The sequence below is a fragment of the Zea mays genome, unplaced genomic scaffold, assembly GCF_902167145.1.
Source record: "Zea mays cultivar B73 unplaced genomic scaffold, Zm-B73-REFERENCE-NAM-5.0 scaffold_106, whole genome shotgun sequence".
NCBI classification, from domain to species: domain Eukaryota; kingdom Viridiplantae; phylum Streptophyta; class Magnoliopsida; order Poales; family Poaceae; genus Zea; species Zea mays.
The window spans coordinates 44,758-72,708 of record NW_023366723.1 but is presented as its reverse complement, the minus strand read 5'-3'; the positions used below and the strand labels follow the sequence as shown (position 1 = coordinate 72,708).

At 42.8% G+C, this 27,951-nt stretch overlaps 2 protein-coding genes and 6 non-coding genes across 9 annotated transcripts in view; 2 read left to right on the top strand and 6 right to left on the bottom strand.

Moving 5' to 3' along the window:
- Positions 1-3: 3 nt before the first annotated feature.
- The window catches only part of LOC118473676 (ribosomal protein S3, mitochondrial), a 48,912-nt gene continuing 20,964 nt past the window's right edge, over positions 4-27,951 (bottom strand). For both annotated transcript variants that reach the window (XM_035963615.1, XM_035963614.1), the window contains one exon: positions 4-27,951. This exon is cut by the window's right edge. The gene's annotated coding sequence lies outside the window, so the exon portion shown is untranslated.
- On the bottom strand, positions 7,981-8,055 carry TRNAP-UGG (transfer RNA proline (anticodon UGG)). The gene has a single exon. It is a non-coding gene; the product is annotated as a tRNA-Pro (tRNA).
- Positions 10,108-10,179, top strand: TRNAE-UUC (transfer RNA glutamic acid (anticodon UUC)). The gene has a single exon. It is a non-coding gene; the product is annotated as a tRNA-Glu (tRNA).
- On the bottom strand, positions 13,019-13,092 carry TRNAM-CAU (transfer RNA methionine (anticodon CAU)). The gene has a single exon. It is a non-coding gene; the product is annotated as a tRNA-Met (tRNA).
- On the top strand, positions 13,820-13,893 carry TRNAD-GUC (transfer RNA aspartic acid (anticodon GUC)). The gene has a single exon. It is a non-coding gene; the product is annotated as a tRNA-Asp (tRNA).
- Positions 14,521-14,592, bottom strand: TRNAN-GUU (transfer RNA asparagine (anticodon GUU)). The gene has a single exon. It is a non-coding gene; the product is annotated as a tRNA-Asn (tRNA).
- Positions 16,842-16,914, bottom strand: TRNAF-GAA (transfer RNA phenylalanine (anticodon GAA)). Its single transcript has one exon. It is a non-coding gene; the product is annotated as a tRNA-Phe (tRNA).
- The window catches only part of LOC118473677 (ATP synthase protein MI25), a 22,072-nt gene continuing 16,791 nt past the window's right edge, over positions 22,671-27,951 (bottom strand). The window contains exon 1 of the mRNA XM_035963616.1: positions 22,671-27,951. This exon is cut by the window's right edge and continues 16,791 nt beyond it. Within this exon, the coding sequence (XP_035819509.1) occupies positions 22,788-23,447 (660 nt within the window). The 5' untranslated portion in view covers positions 23,448-27,951 and the 3' untranslated portion in view covers positions 22,671-22,787.

Below are 27,951 nucleotides of genomic sequence, written 5' to 3'. Positions count from 1 at the left end.
TCCATATCCCTCTCCCTTGTTCGATCTTACTCATCAAATGGCACTCAGTTCATATCTGTAAATTCGATCATTTACAAGGTTCAAAGAAAGGGTGGACTGCAGGTAAGCACTAATTAAAACCTCTGCATTTCCGTGATTCAAAAACAAGGGCGTACGTAGCCCATTGTAGATTCCAGCCGAGAAGATTAAGGAATTGTGACAGCAACCATGTTACTTGCTAAATTTTGCCTATATCTACTCCAAAACTGGAGGCATTCATCGAAAGCTAGCAAGAGTATTTCATCCTTAGTGAACTGAGAGATGTTCTATCGCTCCGCGCCTTATTTACTTATTCAGTCTAAATACGCTCCTTCGGGCATAATAAGCAGAGTCTGGGAGTTATAGAAAGTAGGTCAAGTAGTGAAGAAGTTGGGTCTTGGGTAAGCATGTTGGACTAGATAGAAAGACGCATTACTTCGGACTTGGGTAACTCTTGACGCCGATATAGATGTGTTTTCTTTTTGCCTATAAGAAATCCTCCTTTATGTATGACTGGGCTTGTGAGAAGTGGTCTAATACTATCTATTCAGATATGTCTCTTCTTATCTTATGGATAAGCTAGGGAGGGCATAGGTAATTGCTTGGGGGGGCTAGTCAATGAAGAATTGAGTATCTAATAATAATTTCTTGTGGGCAAGAGTAGGGTTGACTTGGTAGGTAGAACTATTCTTATGGCTAAGAAGCTAGGCCGATATGCTCATACTAAGTGCTGTAATCTCTCATTCATGCGCATTAAGGAAATTGTAAAGAAGAAAGTAAAACGCTCTACGCCTCGTCGAATAAGAGTGTTTCCGGATCATATCTATTCTTCTCGGGTACTCTTTCTTAATGAGAAAATCATAACTTGATCCGATCTTTATGTCGCACAGTGGTGTCCCAGGCTAGGGCTGCAGGTCCAGCATAAGAATCTAAACTAAAAAAGTATGTTTACGTGGTCCATAAATAATGGTGACAGAAATCCCTCCTACTGCGCCTCAACTTGGACTGGAGCTTTCGGGTCTCTAGGTATTGAATTAAAGAACGGGTTTAGCTTTGCTTTGGGGGGAGTCCTGGTGGGGAGATATGCTAGCAGGTAATGGCTCAGCTTCTACTTAAAAAGCGTTTTAAGCGGGTTTTCCCTATTTATTTGCGGGTCTCTCGTACAAGATTCTATCAGTTACAGCGGATTCAAGGGATGGAGCCAGATCTACTATCCGCTTGCTGTCCCTAAGCTGATAATTGCCCGAGCCTATTTGTTTTTTTCCGGGGAGGGGCACATAGCGATAGATACTTTAGAAACCTATCACTAAGAATAAGAAGCGGGCTCACTGAAAACCAAACTGTTCGTATTTCTTTAAAACGCTGCTGCCCTAGCCGGGGGTCTGTCTATAGAAGAAGGGAATCAATAGGAAGGAGTCTAGCCCGAGTGAAGGGTTGATTCAACCAAAGCAAGAAACAACCCTATCTTCTGAGTGAAGGGACAACCCAATCATTCCTAAGTACCAGAGCCATGGCGCGGAGTACCATTACATTACCGGCACTTTTCTTGAATCACTTCTTTGATCATTAAGATCCTGTTCCCCGAGCAACCCGATCCGATATTCCTTAACTGCTATCTTTCCTTGCTTTTAAATAAACAACTACTTCATTTCAATTCATTTGCAAGACCAGGCTTGCTCTCCGAGGTGGCATCCCCTCCTAAGCGAAATACTAGAGTAGAGGGCTTCCCGTCTTTACTTGCTTCTGGTTGATGACAGCTACATCCTTAGCTGGTTTGACAACCCTTGCTAGCTTCTTACTTTCTTACTTCCTCGCTCGCGCTTGGGGTTCCCCCTAATCCGAGTGTTCTTCCAAAACAGCTATCCACCGACTAATACTTACCTGCCTCCTTACCCGCTTTCCAAAAACCCTATCTGTCATTGCATTGCCGTGGTTTCGCACCTCCTACGCCAATACTTGCTTAAATAAATTCTCTAGGGAAGTAGGGCTTCAAGGAAGTAGACAACCACTTATCGTTATCGGGGAGGATGGATGGTTGTCCCTTCTTCTCAATAGAATCCGATAGACAAGAATCGAAAGCAGCTGATTTATTCCTCAAGTAAGTCAGTTGATGATTCAATTCCTTCAAGGCAAGAGTGGGGCATCTAGATCGATTCGTTTTCCGGTTGTTATACCGCGAATAGAAAGAATTCTGATTATCTGTTGAGGCAAGCTATTCATCATTAACAGGAAAGATCCCAAAGCTGTTATTGCTAACATGGGATAGCCTGACTCTACGCTACAATCTCTATTTTCTTATGATATTGAATCTGGCTTCTATTATTCAATCTCTAGTTACCGTGGGAAAAGAAAGAGACAAGAGCTCTTAGTCCGACAAGACAAGAGAGGATATGCCTCCAAAAGCTTCTTCAATAGCAGTGGATTGAATTCATCTGCACACTGATAATTCACCAAAAACAAGAGGAAAGAGAGCAGTGGATGATTTAACACTAAGCCAATCTTGAACAGCAGAGGGTTCATCTCTATCTTTAGACTTGGGATGGGAAAAACTTCAGTTGTTGGTTGGATTACTGGCTGAAACAATAGACCTGTTGGTTAGAAAAGCCATTATTTCACAACTGTTAAGGATTACTTCAGGAGGACCTATTAATAGTGCTTTGATCCCTGCTTAGTGTTTTCAAAAGATAGTTGGAAAGGTAGGTCTATTTCTTCTTTATCTTTGTAGATCAACCTAGCTTTGTACATGCTATTGCTTCTACAATTCACAAGAGTCATTTCTCCCCAAAAATAAATAAGGTTCACTCCAGGTTCTTAATAGGCAGTAGGCCCCTAAGTCAAAACTACCATAACTTCTTTCTTACAATCCGATTACTATTTGATCGAGAGATAGGCACATTTCTCCATGATATAAACTATCCAATCCACCTCTTCTATTATGAAATATAAACCAGACATCGTCGGCGTAAGAACAAGACGGATACTTCTCCTCCACCCTTGGAACGAGTAGTAGCTTCTAGTTTCGCAGGAATGACTAGAACGCTCAGATATGGAATTCTTTTAGGCTAGCTCCGGGCTTGCTGTTACAAGCGATTCGAATAGTTTTCCTGTGCTAGTTGTGTTGTACAGTACTATACTACAACTACATTTCTTTCCTATTGCTTACCCGGTCTTATAGCTCTACTTTTGAAACCGAACGAGTATTGCTAGTTGTTACAAACAAACCCACCAAGCTATCTCATCCTCCTCCCCCGGGTTTCCTTCCCGCGACCTGTGCTAGTAGTATGTCTCCGTTGCTATTTACTTTCTCGAATAGACTAGTTGGACAGCTATCTACGCATTTACCAGTGCTACTTTAACGAATCGGGTAGTTGGACAGCAGGAACTCTTTTTTCTTACTACTCGTCCAGTACTAGCATCCTTTGCCTTCTCTATCATTCCAGAGCTTCTCAGCAGACAATCTCAGCCCCCTAGTTTAAGTCTACGTCCTCAGGGGCGCCCTTTACTTGGTTGAGATCTAACCACCTTATGATAGCACCCCAATATTGACGATCATAGATCCAGGCGGGCCCCCCTACCCAGAGACATTATAGCTCATCGGTCTATCAAGATAATAAAATTCATTAATGAAATTCCTGAGGAGAAAAGCTTTGTCTGGGCTCAAATTCCAATACCATTGATCGAGGATAGGGTTTTGAAGGAGGAGATGCAAGAGGGGTCACCATTGTTTACTTTTCATGCCTACTTGCCGGCGGAAGCGAGTTACGGCTTTGCTTCTTTCGTGATTCACTTGGAATTCACTTTCTTTCTTTGCATTCAATTCTAACTTTGGGATTCCAGAACATTCAAGAAAGAAGGTCAAAGGACTCAGGCTTTAATGCCAAAGTACTGGGCAGAGCGTACTTACCTACTTAGACAAGAGGGATACTTATAGATCTCTATGAGCGTAAGGCAAAGTGGGCAAGACTACTTCCACAACTACATTTTCGCCATTTTTGTTATAGCCCTTGCGGCTGCTGAAGCAGCTATTGGACTATCCATTCTTTCTTCCATCCATCGTAACAGGAAATCAACTCGTATCAATCAATCCAATTTTTGGAATAATTAGACATAGAATCCCCTAAACAAAGGGGCATATATAATAATAAGAAACATTAAGATGAATAGAAATCAAATCTTATTTTCTTATTAGTGTTTAATAATATCCTTTTTTTTAGTAGGTTATTTCAGAGTATTGTTTTTTACTTATTGAATATTGCATTTTTGCAATTCATTGATATTGCAATAATTTATATTGAAAAGATGATAGCTAATTTATTGGCTAATTCGAATTAGTATGTAGAATTCGTATAATTATAACTGTTGAAGCCTTAAATTCAAGTCTCTTGGCTTTCTAAGATCAGAGGAGGAAAAGAATGAAGGTGTGGGCGGGAAGGAGGAGGCAAGGCCCCCTCAATGTGTATTCGACTACTCATTACGGAACCACCGATTGATCCGATTAGACTTCCCGCGGGGTAGCACGGGGAACTTGCTGAATCAACTCCTTGGAATCGGAGGCCTGACTGAGGGTCAATCCTATGGTAACCTCAACCTAGGAATGCCTGTTTCACTTCCTTGACAGAGCCAACTGAGATGCTCTGTCTCGATGTTGACCTAACATGGATTGATTAGAAATTCTGAAGGGTCTCATCCTGATCTCGCAAAGGATCAGCAATAGCTGTGTGTACTCGAGGACTCTTAGGGAAAGAAAAGCACTTTTCTCTCTCAGCAGTTAGACCGGCTATGGGCGGGTTGGTTATATACTGCGCCTTCCTTCTTTCGAACCTTTTGGTATGTATTGCCCCAGAATAGAATAGATCAGATCCACCGGACCAGAAACTCAATTCCGCACTGCTGCTGAGTCGTCGGGCTTATCCACCTCAGGGATTCGTGGAATTTCCGTTTTTGAATTGCGTTGGGGGAAATCTACCAAAGCTAGGCAGATAGATAGACTCCTTTCCCGCTGCTAAGGGAGAGCAAGAAACTAAATCACATGACCAGCGCCCTTTTTTTTGCGGGTACTAAGAGTCCTCTCACTACCAACCAGCAGACATCATCATCTGGCTGGGTCTTGCCGGTATCAACAACGAGAAAGAAGAACCAAATGGAAACAGCAACTAACTATGGCTCTTGGCCCAGACAACGTCCTAGGCGTAGGGGAGATCAAAAACAAGAAGTCACGCCTAGACGACGACGCCCGTCCTGGGCTGCAGTAAGTAGATCGAGAGGTCGTTCCGCCCCTTGTCCCCGAAGATGGGTAATATGTTCTCATACAATGTTGCTCCAACTTTTTTCTAGAGGGCCTAGCTGGCGAGCGATCCCAGTCCGCGGCAGAGAACAAGACAGCAAGCGAGCGTACCTTTGTTCGCTTCTTTTCCACCAAGCACAGAAGTTTAAGGAGAACTGTAGGTCGGTGGCTACCTAAGGAAACTCCGATTCGATCCGCCCCCCGGCTGGGAGGCATCTACCTCATCCCGATCACAAGGAGAGGTTCACCATGATGGGGGGTCAGGTACTTGAATTCTTTTCGTTCCGGAAAGAATTCAATGCATAGGGGACCATCCTTTTTTTTGCGGCATGCTCTCTGATTTACGGATTCGCAGGGGGCCGAGGGCCAACCTTAGTTGACTGACAATGACAAAGGCTTGCGAAACAAAGTAGCGCCTTTGAAATGGAATCTTAATTAAGTAGTCGTCTATCAGTGGTGCGAAGCAGCTTTGCCCCGGGGAGCGAAAGGTTATACCTTTGTAAGCGAACAGCGGTTCTTCTATGTAGGGTATTCCTCCTTTACTCTCTTAATTAACGTCGAGCTAAGTGACTTTGTGTAGCGTAGTAGAATGAAGGCTACGTACGCACCGACACTCTCTTATCCCTAAGCCTCTTCTCTAACTCGCTCGCCTACAAAAAATAGTAGGCGAGGCACTCAGCCGCTGACTTTGACTGTACTGTAGTGTAGTGTAGTATACTTTCGTCGCCTTTTCTTTTAGAACCCTTTCTCATGTTCTTTCATTCATCAAGTAGGCGAACCGTCAGGTCCTTAGTAGCGTTGACAAAGAAGAAGAGCCAAAAAGAAAGCTAGAATTTCCATTCCAATAGTGAGACCAGCTTGACAAGCTACCTTTCGGGTGCGAAGATCATTTTTATGACTTCCACTTCTCGATCCCGGCCCGGAAAAGTGACCGACCCAATGAAAGAAAGGGTTTATGAGCCCTAGCCCTGTAAGCCCACACCTGTGTAGAGTAGATCGTTCAACACCTGCGGCACAAACCCATTTTTGACCAATTGGTCCGTATATCATAGGCGACCGAACGGCCGCCCCCCGTCTTACTAGACCAACCTGCTATAATTATTCCATAAACACCTAGCGAAGATATGGCAAACAAATAAAGTAGCCCTATGTTCGGATCTGACAATACCATACCATAATCAAAAGGTACAACGGCCCAAGCGACCAGACTTAACATAAATGTAGCCACTGGAGCCATTCTAAAAAGGGAGAAATTAGCACTACTTGGTGAAATAGGTTCTTTTAGAATCAATTTAAAACCATCTGCTAGAGGTTGTAACAATCCGAACGATCCCACTACATCAGGACCCTTTCGACGTTGCACAAAAGCCATTACTTTACGTTCAGCTAGCACTAAAAAGGCTACTCCTAGTAGAAGTGGTAGAATTAAACAAAGTATTTCCGCTGGAACAGCTATGTACGTTTTCGATTTTCTATTCACTCATGATCGGGCCTGACCTGGTCGACCCGATCAAACTATTGAACTTATGATCTGGCCTGGTTGACCCAATCATGATATTGAAGGATGGGACCTTTTCTCGATAAACTCCGGATCCCGAGAAGTTTTGAAGATGGTGCTCCTGTTACGTTACTTCGAATGGAATCCTCACTTGACTAAGCATAAGCGAAAAACGTGGCTGAGAGTAAGCAATCCCCTTTCCTAGTGGTTGAGTCATGATCAGAAATATTGCGAAAGAAAGTGAAATGTCCTATCGTCGTCCCAATTTGGGTAATCCACGATGTCTTCATTTTATGTACCCATCTTTACTCGTTTTCGGTGTATCGATAGTTCGTTGTACTACACTTTGAACTAACCTAGAGTAGAGGCCGTGCTTAGGAAAAAATCGATATCAGTGAAGTAATCCCGGAACTCTAGAAATCGTGAAGAATTTCTTCCATTTTGTTCAATATCGCGAATATAGCGGAAAAGGGCCCCCTCTAGAACATTCCTTTGAATGGAATTGTTCATTGGGTTCGACTTGTTGTTCGAAAAAATCGAAAGCAGTCTCTCGTATGTTATTGTAAGGTGATTCATTCATAATATTTATTATGTGCGGTTTCAAGATGCTAAAAAAGTATATTTTGTAATCGGCTTTTGAGCTCCATTATGTGTACTTCATCAATTTAGGAATTATGGACTTGGCGGTAGTGGTCAATACTAACTGCACCGTCTAAATGCTCCCTGACCAAGTTAGCGTACTCGCCAGGGTTGAGTTGAGGGCCCGTGCGCTAATTGGGCTTCGAGGTTGGCTTGGCTATACGCGAAAAAAGCTCGCTTTCTACTGATCTGCGGCCTGTTCTGTCCTAAACAGTTCCTGAATGTTATTTGTTTCATAGGAAGATTCCAAAAGCACATTGATGCCGAAAGAATCTTCGGAACCGGTGGAGAGGCTATTCTGATTGAAGGCTAGACAAATAACATGACTGAGGTATGTAAATCAAACCAGTGAAATAGCTTTATAATATTAGATAGATATAGAATATCAAAAGCAAAGCCTGATAATGGGTTTCAAACACGAAAGAAGAAAAGAAAAAAAGAAAATTATAGCTTTCTTTTTTTTTGGTGCGTGCTTTTCGCCTGCCTTCCCGACCACGGATAGGCTACGGGGCTTTGCACTTCGGCCCCTGTGAATACCACATCAAGGTGACAGGATTCGAACCTATGGCCCTCTGTACCCAAAACAGATGCGCTGACCAGACTGCGCTACACCTCGTCTCCCCCCCGGAACATATGGTATGGATCTACCCGATCGAAAAAGACTCGAACCGCAGTCGCCCACCCCGCGGCACAGGGAGGCGAGAACCACCGCTTTTAGGAAATAAGCCTACAATTTTATTTGATTCTCGTCTCGTTTCACTTGCATTTTCTTTCGGAATGACTTGATCGTTCTGAGAGTGGAATCGAACCACTCACTCCGGAAGGATTTAGAGTCCAAAGGGCCCAGCGAAAGAAGTCCCACGCCAGCAGCCTGCCAGAACCATTAATACAGGGTTTGATCCACTGAACACCCACACAATCTCGATTTGACAGATCATCGCCATCTCTTTGGACATGCATGTGTTAAGCAAATGGACTGAACTGAATGAAGAGTGATGTCACATCGCATTTTCGATCTTAGGCGAACGATGGGTTACCGGGTCTACGACCTCGCAAGGCACTACTGTAGACCTCTTTGGGCCAGACGCTTTCTCAATCAAAAAATGGAAAGAAGGAGTGAGTCTATCACCTACGTCATTTCTCAAGCAAAAATGGAAGCATTAAGTCATCGTTCCGTCATACAACATCTAAGGTCATCCCTTACGACTTCCCTACATCACCCTTCTAAGCTCCTTTGCCCTATGACAAAAGTCTACTTTGAATGAATGATCATTTTACGGTTCGATTCCGGCTCGTGACATGAAGAAGAAGTCCCAAACAGGGATCAGATGAGTTTGCACAGCGTTACTTTTTGTTCTTCGTTGACGGAAAATCAAACGGTTCCCGGTCTTTTCAGAAGACTATGCTTACTTTCTTTTCTCTTACCGGTCTTTTCAATCAAGGAAATGTATTCCGTTCCTCGAATCGGGACTTTCTTTGTCGAGGATCTCTGGTACTCCATCGAGTTTCCGTTTCTTCTTCTAATGGCTGTGTCCGTCTAAGGTGGCTGGCTATTTGAGCGATTTAAGTATCGCGGTTGTCTTGAGCTCTGGATTGATGGACGGGGCTGGGTTCAATTTCAACTCGGAGATAGCCGGGTCTATAGCTATAGTAAGAGCCGCTTTGTGAACAGCATCGGATAACATAGCAAGGGTAGCCGCAATAGAGCAATTATGCCTTAAGCCCAAAACTCTTCCTTTCGGGGAAGGAAGAAAAGACTTTTCTTATTCCAAGCCAGCTACGGGACAAGTGAAACGGGCAGTTAGTTCAGTGAGGACAGCAGTTCCAGCAAAGACAGTGGAATGGTAAAGCTGTTCATTCTCAACGGGAAAGGATTTCTCTATTGCAACGGGGCTAGTTTCAACAAGGTGAGCAAAGCTAGATACTTAGGCTTGTCCAGTTGTTCCACCAACCCCTGCTCCCGACCCAGGTACATTCTTCTTGGCAGCTCAAGACCTTTCTTGTTCCTTGCTCCCGTGGATCGATACTAGTTACTTACCTTTAATCTTAGCTTAGTGTCTTTTACCCTAACCTACTCGCTCGCCGAGCTTTTTTTATCTTGGTTATTGGCTTTTTTACTCAAGTTAGAGCTTTTCTTTCCTGGCTTTTTCACTCGAGTTGTTCGCTTGGCTTTAGCTCATTTTTTTGTCCATTTCTTCTCTTTACAGATCCCCTCGAAGTATCCAGAAGAATGGCAATGCAAAAATAATAGCAATAGTCGTCTCGTAGGTGCTGGTGAAAGAATAGCTTATGGGGCTGGAGTCAAAGGAGCTTTCATAGACATAGAAATCATAATAGAAAGAGCAGGCCTGCGAGCAGCGAGTGCCCTTTGTAAGTTGCGAGCCTGCCTGTCAAACCATAGGCGCCTTACCGCCCCCCCTTTCTTTTTTGAATTAGAAAGAAGGGGATGAAAGACAAAGAAAGAGATCAGGTTATTTATGATCGGAGAAAAGGAAGGGGCGTGGTTGATGTGTCACTGGGAACCCGTAGGAAGGGGAGACGACCGGCCTCATTCACATCTGAAATCGCCAACATGAACACAAACGAAATCGTCGAATTTCGTATAGAAAGAAAAGGAACCACTTCTATTCTCTTCTCTTTTCTTAGGTATATGAAGAATTGCTTTTTGGTCCCTTTCGTCCAGTGGTTAGGACATCGTCTTTTCATGTCGAAGACACGGGTTCGATTCCCGTAAGGGATATTACTTCATCCTGGCCTTCAAATCGTTGGTGCTGATTATCATATAATCTCCTTGCTTTGGAGTGAAGAAAAGAAGTTCGATCAGTTCATTCAATTAGGAAGCGTCAGACTAGGCCTTTCTTTCAACGAATGTCTCATTCTAATCTACCTACCCGGATCCCTTTGCTACTAAGCGAGCCAACTATCTATCGACAGACCCATCAGCTTTGCACTTAACTAACCCATTTATTTCCAACAGTTTGACGCCCCATTCCTCGTTTTCCCACTTGTACTTCTATGCCTTGCCCCATAGAGAGGAGTCTTCTTTCTTCGGAAAAACGGCTGAATTCGATTAAGTATTCCCATAGAGAAAAAAGCCCACTAATAACTGGAGCTGGAGGTAGTAGCCCTTCCTCTTTGGTCTAGTTGACCGCAGCACCCATTGCCGAAAGCAGCTCATACGGGGGTATTTCCTTGGCCAACGCTTCTAGTAGGAGGCATATTCCTTTCTCCCGAGGGTGAGGTTTCTCACTTTTGCCTATGGCTGGCATAACCAAATCTAGAGCGGAGTGAGCCAATCCATTTGTAACCGTTTCAAAGTCTTCTGCGGCATCTTCTGGATCAGAATCTCCTGCTCAACCGAGAATGAATTCATTTTCATTGTATTATGTGGCAGTCCCACTACTTTCAACCATGGAAGCGAATCGATGATCCTGTCCAGAGTATCTTTATGAAGAATATCCTAGCCTAGTCATAGCTTTCTTTGTAAATGATCTCTCCTCTGCATCGCTGGAAAAGTTCTCAACCGGATTATCGGAGAACAACCGCACTCAACCAAGAACTTCCCCTTCCCCCATTTCCCTGTCTTCGCTATTTTGCTTTTCTACTGCTTGCTCCCCGAGCTCCCTATCCGAGTAAGTCCTACCTTCCTGGTTGGCAAGTAGTAAACCCTACTTCCCTTTCAAATCCTTGATTTGATCATCTTCATTCCATGGTGGACGGAGGAAAACTAGTTACAAATGTTCTTTGCTCGTGATACTTTGAATTGAAAGAGGAACGCTTGCAACGATAGCCCTTGTCAAGCAAAGCATCCTAGTGTGAAAAAGCAAGAAAATGCACTGACTGGCCCTGCCTTCAGCCGTACTCTCCTTTCATCTGGGTGGGTACTAGTTTGAAAGCAGGAACTCGGAAAGGAGGCACGGTTTAGCAAGAAGCAAGGAATTCCAATTCATAGGAAAGCCAGCCCTTCGAAGAAAACGGAAGTGCTAGCAACGAAAGCAGCAGGGCCACGAATCGGATTAACAGATAGGGATCAGGTTGTTGTTGAAGTTCAGTAAAGAGCAGGGCCAAGCCAAGCCGGATTAGCAGAAGAAAAAAAGAAAGAGAAGGGATACCCTTGCATCCCTTCTCTTTCCATTTTCAATATTACAGATTATCTAATCTTTGTTGCTGCTTAGGACTAGGCGAACATCAGATGAGATGAAAGCTAGTACTACCTCATACGATACGGTGAAGAAATTCTAATCTGCTCTAGAAAACCACTTTTCATGTTCCAGATATAGCACGTAGGTTGTGACTCCACATGGGGAGCTGAGGGACATAACATGATAATAGAAGGTCATCCTAGGTAGAGCTGTAGCACAGATCCACGGAGCGGGAGGTAAGAGGAAAAGAAAAGAATACCACCATAAAAGAAAATTGTGCCCTCTTGAGCCCTAAACCTAGGAGCAATGGTTTCTCTCCTTCCCAAACTGCAACCGCAACCAGTTCTAATTCAAACAGTGTGGTGGAGTTCAATCAGAAACTCTCCTTCATCCCTCTTCAAATGCATTCCTCACTACGAGATTGAATATGTTTTCCCAGCCTCCCACCAGTAGGCGAATCCCTCCAACCAATGACTACACTACCTTGGTTATCCGCTTTCATGTCTTGGATTGAGCTTTCTAACTCTTATTATAGTTGGGTGGGCGGAAAGAAAGGACAAGATTCCTGCTTCGTTCAAAGTCCTAGTCCTGTCTCCTGATATCTCGCCCGCTATTTCTATCTCCGCTAAACCTAGTCACTTGGCTAGCTATACTTCTATAGGAACTATCTAAGCTATACTTTACTTGACATGACTGCCTATCCTGGAACTAAAAGTCTTAAATACGTCTCTCTTGGCTACCCGTGACTTGCGTTGACCTATCCCTACTACTTGGTTATTAGCTTACCCTTTTATACCTATTAGAAACCCTAGCTAGCTTGTAAACACCTATCTCGTGCTTTACTTCTATACTGACCTAAACGTGAACTGAACAATATGCCTACCTTTTTTATGTTTCTCAACAATAAGCATCCCGTGGTGACAACAAACCATATGCCAACAAACAACTCCTTAAAATGCTTATATGTATACAGCTTGGCCTTGCTATTCACAAATGTCTATCAGCTTCTCCTGCTTCTATACTTGCCTATCTGTGACATGACCTATTCCTACTTGCTTTGTCAACTACTTTACGATACTTAACTTAACTTTACGATACTTTACTTTATCCCCAGACCTATAAACAATGGGTCTCAATTCGGGAGGAAGAACCGGTAAATTGTACATACGAATGTCAATCTTCATTTAATACACTGGTAGGGGTCGATCAGGCAAATCCCAAAGCCCCGAACTGCTCTACTGATCTTCTCTCTCTTCAGACTCACTGAACCAGACTCCTTTTGCACTGAGAACACAATTAAGAACCCTCCTTCTCACATCACAAGAAGGCAAACCTTGTACGTTGATCGAATCTTCTTTCGCATCCAGAAGAGAGGCTGTGGGCTATCCGAGAGAGTGGTTCAGGTGACTACCGGAGTCATTGATTAAGCAGGTCAGATGGGCTTAGTAGGGCTCGAACCTACAATATCACCGTTATGAGCGGTACGTTTCAACCAATTAAACTATAAGCCCAATCGGATCTCTACATGCCGGGAAGAGCGGACAGAAAGAGGAGACCCTTTGCTCTATCTCCTTCTTCCTCTTCCCGGGGCCCCGGAGGGCAAGCCCTATTAAAGAAGCTAAGTGACTTTCGTCACTCAAGTAGTGAGTTTGAGAGTGGCCGTTAGGGCGACCACTTGTACTTCTAGGCCTTGGCGACCTATAGTCTTGTTACGCAACACAGCTTCACTCGATTCAGTAAATCAATAGTTCAAACCAGCCCACTAATAGCTTAGATAGTGGCCCTTCCACTTTGGTTTGGTATAGTTGACCCTACCTATTGACTCAAGGTAAGACCTCTGACTCAAGGTTCATAGGAAGGGGGAACCCAGACGTAGTGGGATGTAGGCTTCAGTTGTTTTGGTACTTTTGCACTACCTACGTCTTATTATTTATTTTGTAACCGGCTTTTCACCGGCAGGTCAGTAGGCCTTTTAGAAGGCGAACAAACGAAAGTTCTCCGCGGGCGCTAGCGCTATCTTGTTCGCTTTTGTCAACTGAAGTCGCGCGTAGCGCCAACTAACTGATAGCTGATAGAGCGCGGAGCCCCGAGTCTAAGCGAGCAGAGCCATTTCTTTGTCGTCAAAAGAAAAAAAAAGTACTAAAGGCGAAGGGCATTCTGTTGTACAGCTACTTTGGTTTTGGTATAGTTACAAAGGTAACCGGTAGGTGACTGTTGAATCGACAGTAGTTACGAAAGGGGGAAATAGCTCAGTTGGTTAGAGTGCTGGTCTGTCACGCCAGAAGTCGCGGGTTCGAACCCCGTTTTCCCCGCACGATCTTCCTCTTCCTGCCCGACTCATTTTGTCTTCACTGGAAGCTGCTGATCCCAGCGTAGCATTCAAGACAATTGTTCCTTCTTCGGTCTCCCTCCACCCCCTTCGTTTGTTGTGGGTCGCGTCTCACCGCAGGCACTTAATGAAAATGAATGAGTGAAGATCTTCCTTCCCCCCTTGTGTCTTACCAAGGACTGAGTTCCCACTTGTGGCGAAAAAAAAGTATACCATCCCACCCGGCCTCCCCCCGGGGGGTTAAGGTTCCTCTCGGAGACTGCCAGTCTACAAGAAGCTGGCAGAGCTTTAGCCATTGGACCACATCCATCCATCCTCCTACCTAAACAGTGACGCCTTTTCTTGTTCGTTCTTCGAATTACGCTAGTGGAGACTAATTCCTTCCGGCTAATGAAGATACTACCCCAGTCTTCCCATTCATTCCCAGTGGATCCTTTTCATTGAACGAACCAAGTTCACCTATACGAGAGTGAGGAATAGAAATCCTACAATCAACTTCCCACTTTTTATGTCCCGTTTGACGATTCTGCTGCGTCTTTAGAAAAGAAAAAGGAGAAGGACAGGGTCAGAAAAGCGATAACTATCAATTCGAATTCAGAATGAATCAAATCTCCCCAAGTAGGATTCGAACCTACGACCAGTCAGTTAACAGCCGACCGCTCTACCACTGAGCTACTGAGGAAGAACGGACTTAAGGAAGCTGACTCTCGTTCTTTGGACCAACCAACCGAAAAGAAAAAAAGTTAGTCACTTTTTCTCTTTTCCGGGAGAAAGGGTGACGATAGCAATCCCCTTTGCCTCCCCGGCCGGGGAGCCCCCAGGACAGGACAAGGGGGGCGGCGGGGATTAATAAAGAATGGGTTGGCAAATATCTCACTTAATGGTGGGAGGGGAGTATTTAGTCTTAGTCTGCCTTTAGGTTAGGGTTTTATTTGAAATCTAAATAGAAATGCCTCCTAGAAATGAAATAGCTGAATTCTTTATCCTTAAAAGACTGGAATCCCTCCAACCAATGACTACTCAACCTTTATCACAATCTCAACTGCTTTCCACAGAAAGTATTACCTGAGGTTGAACATTTATCCCTTCAACCTGATTGCCTTAAACATTCATAGCTAACAGTTGACATCGTCTTTCCTTAATAAAAGAAGTAAACTATTTAACGGTTTTAGTTTGTCAGCTTTCACCACTTCTGTTTTGTCTTCCTCGACTATACATTCTCTTACTCCAAAAGGGTCTAACCCAGACAGAGATTACTTTTCGATAACACACCTAGTTCGGGGGTTGATTAACAGGAAAGCCCGCGGCCTACCACTACGAATTTATAGCTATAAAGGGTCACAGTATGAAACTGCTACCCATTTGATGCACAAGGATGCTATGGTTAAAGCTAATATCTACTCAGCTGTTCCCCGACTTAGGCTATATAATCCATCTTAGGTACAGTAACCTAGACTCGAACTCACTATACAGGAAACCAACCGTTCAACGAAATGTGTGCTCAATTTATTAGAATACGCTTGTAAATCCTCTTCTAAATTCTTACTGTAAAAGAATAAGGGAAACAGTCATTGTTGAATCTGCATGGAACCCTATATGAATAATCATTATTGTATTCTACCAAACATCTTATGGGGTTGGTAAAACCAACGCATTGGTAGCTATAAAGCTTGCTACCATGATGGCAGTGCCGACACTCGCTTCATAGCAACATTATTATCCATGTTCTCGGCTTGGTTAACGTTAAAAACCTCCGTAAAGGAAAGGTTGGATCATTCATAAATGTACTAAGATAAGAACAGTATTCACTATGTCTTTATTGATCAAGAAAGTCACCCTCTTGTAACCATTAATAACGGCTTCTGGGTTCTTAAAAGCATTCAAATTTGCCAATGGGTGAGCTATTTCTTGGGGGATAATAAAAGGGTTATCACACTGAACATACCTGTACCAAACTACAACTCCTATCCCCATTAATACAAGGATATTAAACATACCCCAGACAAACTTATTGTTTGATTTGTTAAAAGTGCAAGTTCTAACTTGCGTTATAGCACTAGAAAATACTGTATTGTATCCAACAAAATACCTTTCAATCCTCGGCCCACTTCAGTTTTCGTGATAAAAACTCATTATGGGGATAGTCTGCCCCTTCATATATAGTATCAATAACAGGATCTCTTATTGGATCGTCTCTAAGATCTCCTAACCTCTCCCATGCATTTTTAGCTACTAAACGAATGTTTGTATTTTTTTGAGATAATATCTCACCGTCGTAAATAAGGGTTTGACCGCAGCATGTTAAAACATGAGGCAATTCATGAAACTCTTCTATCAAATCATATACATTCGAGACTCCATATAGGTCTATCTATATAGTATAGTAACTGAAAGCAGTCTCATTGGTGTATTCCATTTGTGGTAATACTTTATATTCATTATGGAAAACTCTATCGCACAGCTTCTTAGCAAGTAAAGATTGCTTATACATGTTGATTTTAGCAAAGCTGTTAAGAATGCTCTCTTCATCAGTTTGCAACATATGTTTGATATTGCTGTAGTTTTGGGTAAGTCCGACCTTGAAGAATAATCCGACCATGAGGAGTATGGAGTGTTTGCCATGTTTTGTATCTTTTCAGTTGTTCTATTTATGGATTTATTGGGATTTTCCATGAGTTTAGTTGTATCTACCCGATTGTGGTATCCCCACCTCTATCCTTGTAATTGGTCAGAGAGATACAACTCTATTAAAAGAAAATAACCCGAGATTTTGACCCTAAAGAAAAAGAAGTGTCTCTATTTAGAGATTTATCTACTTAGATTTAGATTTAGATTAAAAAATAATACTCCTTCTATATTATTCTAGAATATGTATCCCAATCCATCTCGAGTAATTTGTATCAATACCTATTCGGTAGATCCTTTTTTCTGTGCCAGGAACCAGATTTGAACTGGTGACACGAGGATTTTCAGTCCTCTGCTCTACCAACTGAGCTATCCTGACCATTTCTTGTGCATCATCCTAGTAGAGTACGTACTTGTATCTATGTGGGACTAAAAAAGAAAAAAGTATTCTAAAATTGGACTTAGTAAATGTCAGGATAATGATAATGACTTACTTAATAATAGGGATTACTTGCCTATACTATACTATAATATGTTCATTTGTATGAATGGGATAAGATCCAAAGAAGTAAGTTCGGATCCGTTTGTGAAAGAGTAGAATAAGAAAGATAGTGAATCTTGTTTGAACCATTAATGAAAAATAGAGGTTGGTACAATAGTATAGTATAGTTAGGAAGTAAAATGGGCTTTTTATTGGGGATAGAGGGACTTGACTTGAACCCTCACGATTTTGAATAGAAAGTCGACGGATTTTCCTCTTACTATAAATTTCATTGTTGTCGGTATTGACATGTAGAATGGGATTCTCTCTTTATTCTCGTCAGACTTGAACCTAACGAAGAAAGAATGAGGAAGAAAAAGATATCGTGATGTACGTCTAAAAACGGAAACTTAAGAACGCTTTTACCAAACCAAGAAAGCGTATCACTTTTCAATTGATTGGATCATCATAAGATCGACTGTGTTTCACCTCCCAACCCACACCGGGTTATGTTCCTCAATTCCAACAAGGGTATAATCAGCCGCCCCGGCACATCGACCGGCTCAACCCATGACGAGCCACCTTCACCAAAGCAGCTACAACCTCCCTATTAAAGTGACCCCCGGACCTATACCATACCCTTTTAGAATCTCCGCAAATTGCCAATTACCATTCCCAGGCTAGACCGATTAAAGAAACTAAATTCATACCCATCCTCTGGTCTAAAGAAGAGTTTTTTTTACTTTACTTAACTTTACATTAGAGACCTAATTCAAGGCGCCGCATCTCAGCCCTTCTCAATAGAATCCATGTGCCATTGCCTGAATGTCAATCAGCCCCTCCTGTCCGAAAAGAAGCATATCCGAATAAAGCAAGGTAACCCACAAAGCATTTTTAGCTATTAAGGACTGACTTCAAAAGGCTCAAAAAAACTGGAATCAGTTGGAGGAAACTAAGGGCCAGGTTCACATTATCAGTGAGCGCGGATAAGAACGTTTCCTGGAATTCCACATCCCATATTGACTCTACCATCCCGGCACGTTGGCCACTAAGTCCAATCTGACCTATCTCAAATAAGATCTTTTAGGATAAATTTTATAGGCATCCCTCGCACTTTGTTTCGCTAGCAGCAGCCCGGACTCGTATGCCAGTGCTCGCTATCCAGCCAGTCTAAAGAGTTCGCCTAGAAAGAACTTCTCACTTCCAGGCTTAGCGGCTGACCTATGAACCACTTCTACTGGTGGCTGCTACTGCTATCAATCGTATAATAGACTGACTCCTTTTTCGCAAAGCGGAAAGAAACATCCCAAGTCAACATTGCCAAAAGTGGACCACTTCTGCTTGATACTTGCTTGCCAATCCTTTACTCTTTTTGTTCCGCCCTGGCATCTTTACCCGCCTACCAGAAATGTGTATCACAAGGTATGATGGGATTAGAACAGTTCCATGTCCATGCATTAAATTAAATGCCGCTCCAATCGATGAAGGGCACAAGATCTCGTCCTTGACATAGGAAAGCTCAATCTCTTAAAGACATAGCATTGAAAGAGTGAGTAAGAAGCATGAAATCCAGGCTTATCCTTTCTATGACTATGAACCAAGACTTATTTATAAAATAAATAGGTTTCTAAAATCAATAGGTGAGCTCCCTAGAGGAGTATTTTCTGTCCCTCGACCTTTGTCTTCAGACTACTTTTTCTATTTCATACAGACGACGAAAAAGAACTCGATTTTCCAGGGAAGGACAGCTGGAGGATAGGATCCTTTTTTCCGACATTTAGACGATAAAGTAACTGCTTTTCTCACTATTCTCAGAATGAGGGATTGGGATTGACCGGGACCTATTCTCTGGGAACTTCCGCCTCCTTAGCCAATCCACCTTATTCTTGATAGTTCGGTATGAATGGTATTCTTTTTAGTCTTAATCCTAATACTTCTATCATGGTATTAAATACCCTAGTACTGTTAGGAGAATGCCCAATAGCCCTTGAGCATGGAAGGAATGATACGAAAATAGCGAATTTGCTTATTAGGAGTAGAAGCACTTTTCGATAGTAAGATAGATATAGATCTAAAGGGCCTAGCAGTTCTTACAATACCAGTAGTAATAGATAGGATACCTTATGGAGATACCTTGAAAAAAAAAGACTAGTTAGAGTTTCTCAAAAAAGCTTAGGAAAGCAGGTTTAGGAAAGGAAGTTTCACCAGTGTCTAAGTAAGAAAAGTCAAGTTAGTCATCTAAGGAAAGCCTTGGGCGAAAGAAAAACCCTTTTCTCTGCGCATATTCCCTTTCTAGAGTATTATACTGTCAATAACTATCCTTTAGTTTCCTAAATCCCTTTTGCCTAAAGTATAATATCTGAAGTAGTAGATGCTACTGAAAGAGGTATGTCATAATCATAAGTAGTTACTTCTTCCATTTTGACTGTAATAGAGTTCAAGTAGTTGATAGCGCCAGTCTAAGTAGTTATCTCTGTTCTCTTTTGGAGATGTAGTAAACTATGCGTAAGCTGTATTTGACTATGGATAAGGAATAGTTCTTGCCTATCTATCCGGAGTATTTGCCTATTCCTAAGTAGTTATTCACTATCCATAACCTTTATCAGTATCTGACCTCTTGGGCAAGCCAAAATCAGTAATTCTTAAAAGCTAGTATCTTTACCTCTTTCTTTCCTCCGTCTAAGGCCAGTCATTTTCCTTCTCTGCGGTTGCTTATGGTGAGTGCTAATTCCTTCCAATTGCAGTCCTTCGAGGTTATATCCTATCCTGGTATATGAAAGAGAAGATCAATTCCTTAGGAGACAGGTATCGATGCTTGCCAGCAGGAGAAAGATCACTAGGTTCAGTCTCTGATCTGATCAATAGGGTTCCCTAGGTACATTCCGTTTTCTGGAAATCCTGCAGGGATAGTAGCTCCCTTTTCGAGGGCAAAAAAACTCGTTAGGCTATCCGAGATTTTCTCTTTTTTCCAGCTTTTTGGAGTTCAAATAAGGAGTGCCCGGCCATCTAAAGTGCCAGTAGTCTAAGTTCCCCTCCAGGCTGCAGGGTAAAGGGCAGACACAGGTTCAGAGCGAGGGGAAAGGATCAAGGGTGCGTAGTATGCTTCTTACCCGCCTTATCTGCTAGGTCTAGGATTGGTTTTGTTAACTAGAGATCTTTTCCTGGACGTTTACACCTATTCCATTTTTAAGCTAAGCTCATTTTCGAGTACTAAGCATAGCATATATATTACTTGCTACTTGCCAATATGTAGATAAGTGAGTGTAAAAAGTCAATGTCCGACCGTGGCTATTGAATCGTCGAGGTTGTGTTAGTGAGCTGCTCTTTGAGTCTACCTTTTACCCAAGGATGTAGTTGTCTATGCATAAAGATTGGAATTTCCCATCTTTTTCAGCTCTGCTCCCAAAAGAGAAAGGAGACTGAACACATTTCTATACCCGGACGATCAATTCAATTTAAGTATACGCATACCTTTTCCCACGATTCAGGAATAGCCATAGAGGACTACGTTTTATAGACGTACGAATCCTACGATACGCGCAAAAGCTATGAAACCATTAGGAAGGGCACAGCAGCCCCAGGCCGGCTCCTTCTTTTACCTTGAAAAACAGATAGGAACGGCAAATCCTTGTTGAAGAAGAGAGGTGAGCAAGAGTGAAGAGTAGAGCGCGCATGGGAAGTGCGGTCGCTATGAACGAAGTGGGATTAGATATGGATCTTCGAAATAAGAGTCTTTCTACTTTCTATAAGCTATAAGTGAATTATTGATCAAGAGATATGTGAAACTATGCTCTTAGAACACCTTCTTCCATGCTATTGAAGCAGGCGAACAGGCGAGTGAGTGAAGAGAGAAGCCATGCCTCTTTCGAGGTGAGGCAAGCGATGAACGAGTAGATGCTGCCCTTAGACCTATTCTCTCTTTCGGTAGCAGACACCGTGATGGGCTAGGCTAGGAAACCTTATTCGATACGATAGGACAGGTAAACAAAGCAAGGCCTGGGTCGAGAGCCAATTTCATATTCTCCGGTTCCATTCCTGATCTTCCTGTCATCGTATCTTGTGTAAGAATCGCTTTCAGGCTTCTTATCGCTTTCTCATCAGTGGCAGTTTTGTCTCCCGTCCCTACCGAACTATACTATTAGTAACTGATCAACTTACTGTTGGAGTTCTTAAGCATATCTTTTTCCATTATTAGTTCTATCTTCCGAGTGGACTAAGGCATCAATCTGAACTATAAGCCCTATCGCTTGGGAATAAATGCTTCCCTAGCTGCTTGCCGGAGAAAAACGAAGCCTTAGAAATTGTAAATGAATCCCTAAAAGCGGAGAAAGGCTTAAACCTATTCATCTATCCTATCCCTCGCTTGACTCTTCTCGGAAAAGGTTCTCGTTCCCATGAATCTTGATCTGCCTCCTGGCATTGATAGCGATTGATCGAATTCCTACTCTGGTTTGAGAAGCTTTTCAGTTTTCCTTATCACTGAAAAGAATTCAAAATACGTATATTTGGTACTAAATAAACCGCCTTCGCTGGCTAATCCCTATGTCTTGGTACTCTACCCTCCCATTCATAAGAGAGTGGTAGTTGTCACCGGAAGCAGGTGTGAGTTGAGTAAGTCTTGTCAACAACGCTTCGCACAACTAAATACTAACACACTGTTTACTTCTGTACTTCTCCACCGCCAAAACACAATGACTGATGCAATTCATACAGGCACGAGCGAAAAACGAGCTGAACGAGTGATCAGGTGCTTCGACCTCTCTTTCTACGGTTGGTTTCTGACATCGATCGAGATTCAACATTCAGTAGGTTTGCTTTGACGAGTTAAAGGTGGAAGCTTCGAAGCATCAGTGAAGAGAGTGACCCGGAGCCCATCCTTCCTGTACGCATTTCTGCCTTATTTTGAAAAGCAGCACGGGGACTTCATCTGCCCATGATTGATTCCCGGCTATGATTTATAAAAAATCTTCGCTTCAAAAGCTTTCATTTCATTTTCTTCAAAGGCACATGCACTAGGTTACTTACGGAATCTCAAAGAAAGAGTCGTCCAGGAGCACTTCGTTAGATTTGCATGTGTTAAGCATATAGCTGAAGTAGCCTAAGCGCTTCAACCTGCTCGCTCTTACAAGACGAATCTCTTTCTATACGCAATTGAAACTAGAGTCTACTCCTTTCTGGTCTGAAATCTCAGTGGAGACGGTAAAGATTAGGTGCCTTTTTTCTTGACTATCCATCCCATTCAAAGCTTATCACACTTCTCCTTCCGATTCTTTTTCTTTTACTCCGCACTTTTGCTCTTTCGAGCCAAAATGAATGGGTCTTAGGGTGACTCCTCTTCTCCATGAGTAGGTAAACTCATGTACCACGCAGAGCCCCAACAGTTTACCCTCTTTTCTATTATTTTCCTCCACTAATTTTAGAATCCGCACATAATTGCGGAGTATTTGTAGTAGGTAGATAGAGGCAACGACACTTATACTCAGTAATATAGAAAAAAACTTAGCATTATCCGTCGCTGTCTGGTACACATAATGAAGAAACTCGATCATGGAAAAGATTGATTGATTTTGAAGCTCTGCTCCCAAAAGAGAAAGGGAGACTTAAAGATTGTGGGTTTGGTTTTTCCAAACAAAAGATAAATATTGGATAAGAAGTTCAACAATAAAACTTTCCTTCAGTAGGCTCGCTCCCGGTGGAGCCGCCAGCCCGCTCAGAAGTGGATTCGAACCCCCGACACCGTGGTTCGTAGCCACGTGCTCTAATCCTCAGAGCTACAGGCCCACCCCGTCTCCACAGGTCCCGGGGATACCCCCCACCCTCACCTTTCTGAGGACTATAAAGCCTTCTCGAATTAGGTCTCTGGGTTCTAATAAGAAGGCCTCTCGAATTTGTTCTACGGTAGAAGCTTCTACCAAAGTTGTAGACCCGGATACTAATCTTTCACTCACTGAAAAGTGAAAACCTGTGACTATATCGTCCTGAAGACGGATGCGACGGGAAGAAGTGGCATTTAGAAGTGTTGCTGACTTGACATTTAGGTTTCGGCATAACAAAGCTTGCACTGTCTTTTCGCACTTAGGCGCACAGCGTGCCGCTGGTAATGATTCTACTACTTTTACGGTGCTGCAAATTCGCAAGCTGATCCGTAGATTAAGTAATCGTTGTTGTTCATTGGATTCCTCCAGAATGACTTCGTTAGGATTGAAGAATTGCTGCAATGATTCCTGAATAGACTCGATTCTCCCGTCGAGAGTTTCTTTGAAAGTCTTACCTAAACTCTTCCGACTTAATATGAGAAAGCCTATAAAACAACGAGCTACTATCATTTCTTCATTATAGATTGAGATCTTCTTCGGACTTGATGCACAAATAGATGGAATAGCAGCAAATAGCATATTTATACCCTTCATATCCATTCCACTAAATCTCATTGTGACTCTCCACTTTTATGATGAAGCTCTGCTCCAAGAGAAAGGGAGACTTTTTTTGTGGTTGGTTTTTCCAAAAAAAGAACATTCGAACAAATAGACTTGATTCCATGACAAGCAAAAATGCTAGCTTCCCAGTAACTGTAACGCATACACTGGAGCGTTTGTCCCATTGACGAAGGCCAATGAAACTATTCTACTAATTTTCTGAGGAGCAACTTGACATTTCTTCATGCAGCTCAAAAGCTCTAGCGGAATCGCCGCAGCATCCTGATATTTTCATATTCTATATGTGACCACATCAGGGATTAACCCTGGATCTCTTAGCCCACTGAAGATTTCCTCAGCTGAAGATATGCGTCCTTGCCCACAAATTCAATAAGCGAATTGAAAGATAGGACAGTTGGATCAACTCGGAAATCTCCTCACCTCAAATGAGTTCCTTATCACTGCATCAGATGCCACGCATGAGATTGTCCTTACCAATATCTTTACGCGCACCCAGCTTTGGTTACCCACACCACCAATGCAACTAATTTCTGATCCCAACTTCATTCCTTTTATTTATCCGCGTTATATCATTCGGGTAATCTTATCTCCACCTTCGTCAGAAGGCTTTGAAGTCGTGTTCCAACTGAACGGACCCACATTCGGATATTGCAAAGTACACGGCAATGCTTGGGCTGGCTACTAATTCAAGGATGATGAGTAGGATATTCACTCCATGCTCTTAGGGAGTTCTTTATGCTGTGCGGTTACCGCCTTGCCACTATAGATCTCGTTCCTGAGATGAAATTCACTGTTCTCAGTGTAGACTATGACACTGCCCCATAATGACCAAGGGATGAAACCGGCTTTTACATAACTCAGCAGTTCCTTTGTGTACTTGCAGACGCTGGTGACGATCTGTTGTTAGTTCTCATGAGCACAGAAACTGATAAAGTAATAATTTACCGCGGGGTTATAAAATGGGTGAAGCCCTCAAGCCTGGGATTCAGTGGAAGAAGTGAAATCAGTTCTCGCTTTGAGACTTCCAGATTGCACCGCAAGTAACGATGGAATGCAAGAAAGAAGACTCAGGAATGAAATCAATCAAACCTCCTACTCATACTACCCCCTCTTCCCGATAAGCCCTGTCTTCTTCTTCGCCATCGACTTTAACACGTAGTCCTGCCCGTGTGAAAGCTGTCAACACACCCCGCTCACTACGACGGTTCGACAACCCTACTACCATTCCCGTAAGGTGGGCGGGCTTCATGTAAGGTGGCCCTCTTCCGTATTGATAACGTAGATTTGAAGCACCTAGAAGGAGGAAAGTCACGAAGTCATCAGTAGGAGTAGTGAAAGCAATACGAATCAATGAATTGAGGGCAGTCGAAGCAGACAGTAAATTACTTGAAATAAAGATAAATAAGTGCTCGAGCAATTGATTATTAAGTAAGTAGGCGGCGTAGAAGGGGCGGTTCTACTTAAATGAAATGAATGGCTCGTTCATAAATCCACTCGCTTGGCAGCAGTCCATTCCTACCGTACTCCGGCTATTCTATCTGTCTGTGTATCGCGTAGAGCACGTACTATGAATCCAAGTTCCCTAGTGTCAGACTCAACTCAGTCTGGTAGTGTCCCTGGTCCTATCGAAGCAGCTACTTCATCCCTGGTGTAAGGGCTTGTAGCTTTCAATGTGTTCTTTCTTGCAGTAAAGTAAGGAACGATTGATCTCTCTTTTTTGAGGGACCATAGGCCTTAGGCTTAGTCCTAGAAGGTTGAATGCTTTCGCTACGCCCCGCATAATGAAACCTATGTCTTAGAATTTTGAATTCGCTTATATAAGCAATTATAAGATCCTTCCTCTATCTCATAGTCAAGTACGGAGTAGGAATCAATAACAATTGAATAAGACATAATTATTGCTGCATGCATGTTCACCTAAAGCATTTCTTACCACTTAAGTGAACGAGGGGGATATCAGTATTTTGACTGACGGCTGTTGTCTAATTATTGAAATAGAAACACTCCCTTCCAAATGCTATTGCCATTCTCCATTCCGGTCTGTAGCAACGTACTTAGCGCACTAGTTCAATTTTTTGATTCACTCTTCGCATTGATAAATCAAACAAACTATGACAAATTAAAGGAGAGGGAGGGCACTCTAACCAGGCTATATTTTCACTGCTTCATGGATTTTCGTTATTGGGTCTCACCCCGGGAGAGATTTTCTGCATCAGCGATCATGCCCCCCTTATTCTAGCGGAGGAACAGCTTCATCAGATTCATTCCCTTGCTAATCCGCCTTCAAGTACAGGAAAGGCTCCTGAATTGCTACCTAATAATAGATGACTTCATTTTACGGAATACCTGCAACGAGGTTAAGGCGTTAACAAAGAGAGGCCATAGATAGGCACAGTCTTCCCATCCCATACTGGGAGTCAACAGCTTAGATGAAATCCAAAGGCTTCTTATTATTCACCGCTAGGATCTCTACCCGTTATCCAGGATGGGCAAATGAATGGACTCTCCCTCCCCTCAATAATAGTCGTATCAAGAGACAGAGGTGAGTTAGCAATTTCAGATAGCTCGGTTGCGGGTACAGTTGCACTGAATACTCCTCTGCTTCCCCAAGGGAATCGAGTGGATTAAAGCACTCCACTCCGTAGTACAAAGAAATTCACAGCACTGATTTGTGACAGTACCATGCTAGCACAGTGAATTTTGTGCTTCCATTCTAATCTAATTACAGAAGAAATGATGCTGGAAGAAATGAGCTTTTCTGCTGTAGTTTATTGAACTAAGGCACTCTGCACATAAGTCACACCTAACCGGCTATATGTTTCTTGATCGCCGATATCTCCTCCCCACCCAGCATTTGCTAGCTTGCCAAGCTTCCCTCACGAGACTGTGAAAAGCATATAGGAAGGCAGAACAAAGACAGGTGGGACCTCAATGATGAGTATGCTTGCTTCGCCTCCACTGCAAGACAATAGCTTGGGCCATAGCCAATAACCAGTTTCCATCCTAGCTTTTCGCGACAATCCATGATATCTTGCTGAATGCATTGCTTCGGATCTCTATGCTCTGCTACAGTGCTCTTCCGTCCATTCGATTCTTTTCCTGCCAGTCAGACCCCCCATTTCATGTAGTCAAGGACTCAAGGGAGTTAGTTCTAGGTGGGCCGCCCCAAGAGAACCATTCGCAGCAACGATGGTCATATAGGATTTCCGGTACCAAAGGTGACATCGGCGACTGAAGAAAGACTATTTAGCAAAGGATTGACGGGGCTAGTCTACAGAACAGATTCAGACCCAATGAGGTATAATTCATAGAATAAAAGAGCTTTGATTGTCTTGCCTATGAAACAACCTAGGATTCTCTTTTCATTTGATGTCATAGACTCTACTCGAGCCAGGAATCGATTTGTAATTTCAGTGAAGTTCAAAGCTGTATTGTATGGAGAAATGGTGAATTCCCAGTGGTAAGCCCAAGTTATGATAAATAGAAAATCAATGCGCTGGTTTATTCCAATATTTAAGACGTGGATGAGGGCGCGCGAATATCGAAAGTTCTTCGAGGGAAGAGTTCGGAGAACAACAACATGCTTTCTTTGAAAATCCAAAAGCCCATATATATCATATCTTCTTTGCATTTAGATCGCTGTGTGTTTCGCGTGTGGCAGGGTTGGGGTTCATTGGCATCATGACTCCCTTTTTGGATAGGGGAATAAGAGAATTTCCAGGTCGTAGTGAGACTGCATCGTTCGAAGACGCATGTTCCTCTATTTCTTCTAATCTAAAGAGGTCATTCATTAGTGTGGCGTGGGTTCTCCCAATCATTAGAAGAAGAATCCAACAATGTATGTTCAAAAGGGGGCTGGGATTAGGTCTCATTTAAGACAGATCCTTAAACAGATATGGCTATAACCCTTCCTTAGACTTAGAGTGACTTGAGTGAAAGTGATAGCTTCTCCTACTTTCGAAACAGAACGACTAGGTGGAGTATATTGCCTATCTTTTGTGTATTCTCCCGCATATCGATTTCATGATTGTCGTCTACTTCCCTCTCCTGACTTGATTCTCTAATGCGAGTATGGCGCTTCTCTCTCCCGTCCGGTCTACCTTATTTTAGCGCATCCTCTCTCTCCCCTTCTTGGCTCTTTCGAGTTGCGACTCTTCTCCAAAAAACCCAAGGATATGCAATTCCCATTATGTGTGAGCATGCGTCCTTCATAGAGATAATTAGGTGGTTTGGCAATCAGTAAATTCTCATTCGGATGAGGAAGATGACTTGTTCGGAGGAAGGAAAAGAAAGAGAAAAAGGGTTTTTCTTAAAAGAGAAAGTCTGGCACATGCATATGCATAAGAAAAGCGGGGCTATTCTCTAGAATGCCTATTCCGTCCTGTTCTGCAAATCGATTTCTCAAATCTCCCCCGCTACTTTAATCCGATGCTTGACCTGCTTCCTGAAACGAAAGACTGCTCCACGAACATCTCAACAAAGCTTGCCCAAAGGACGA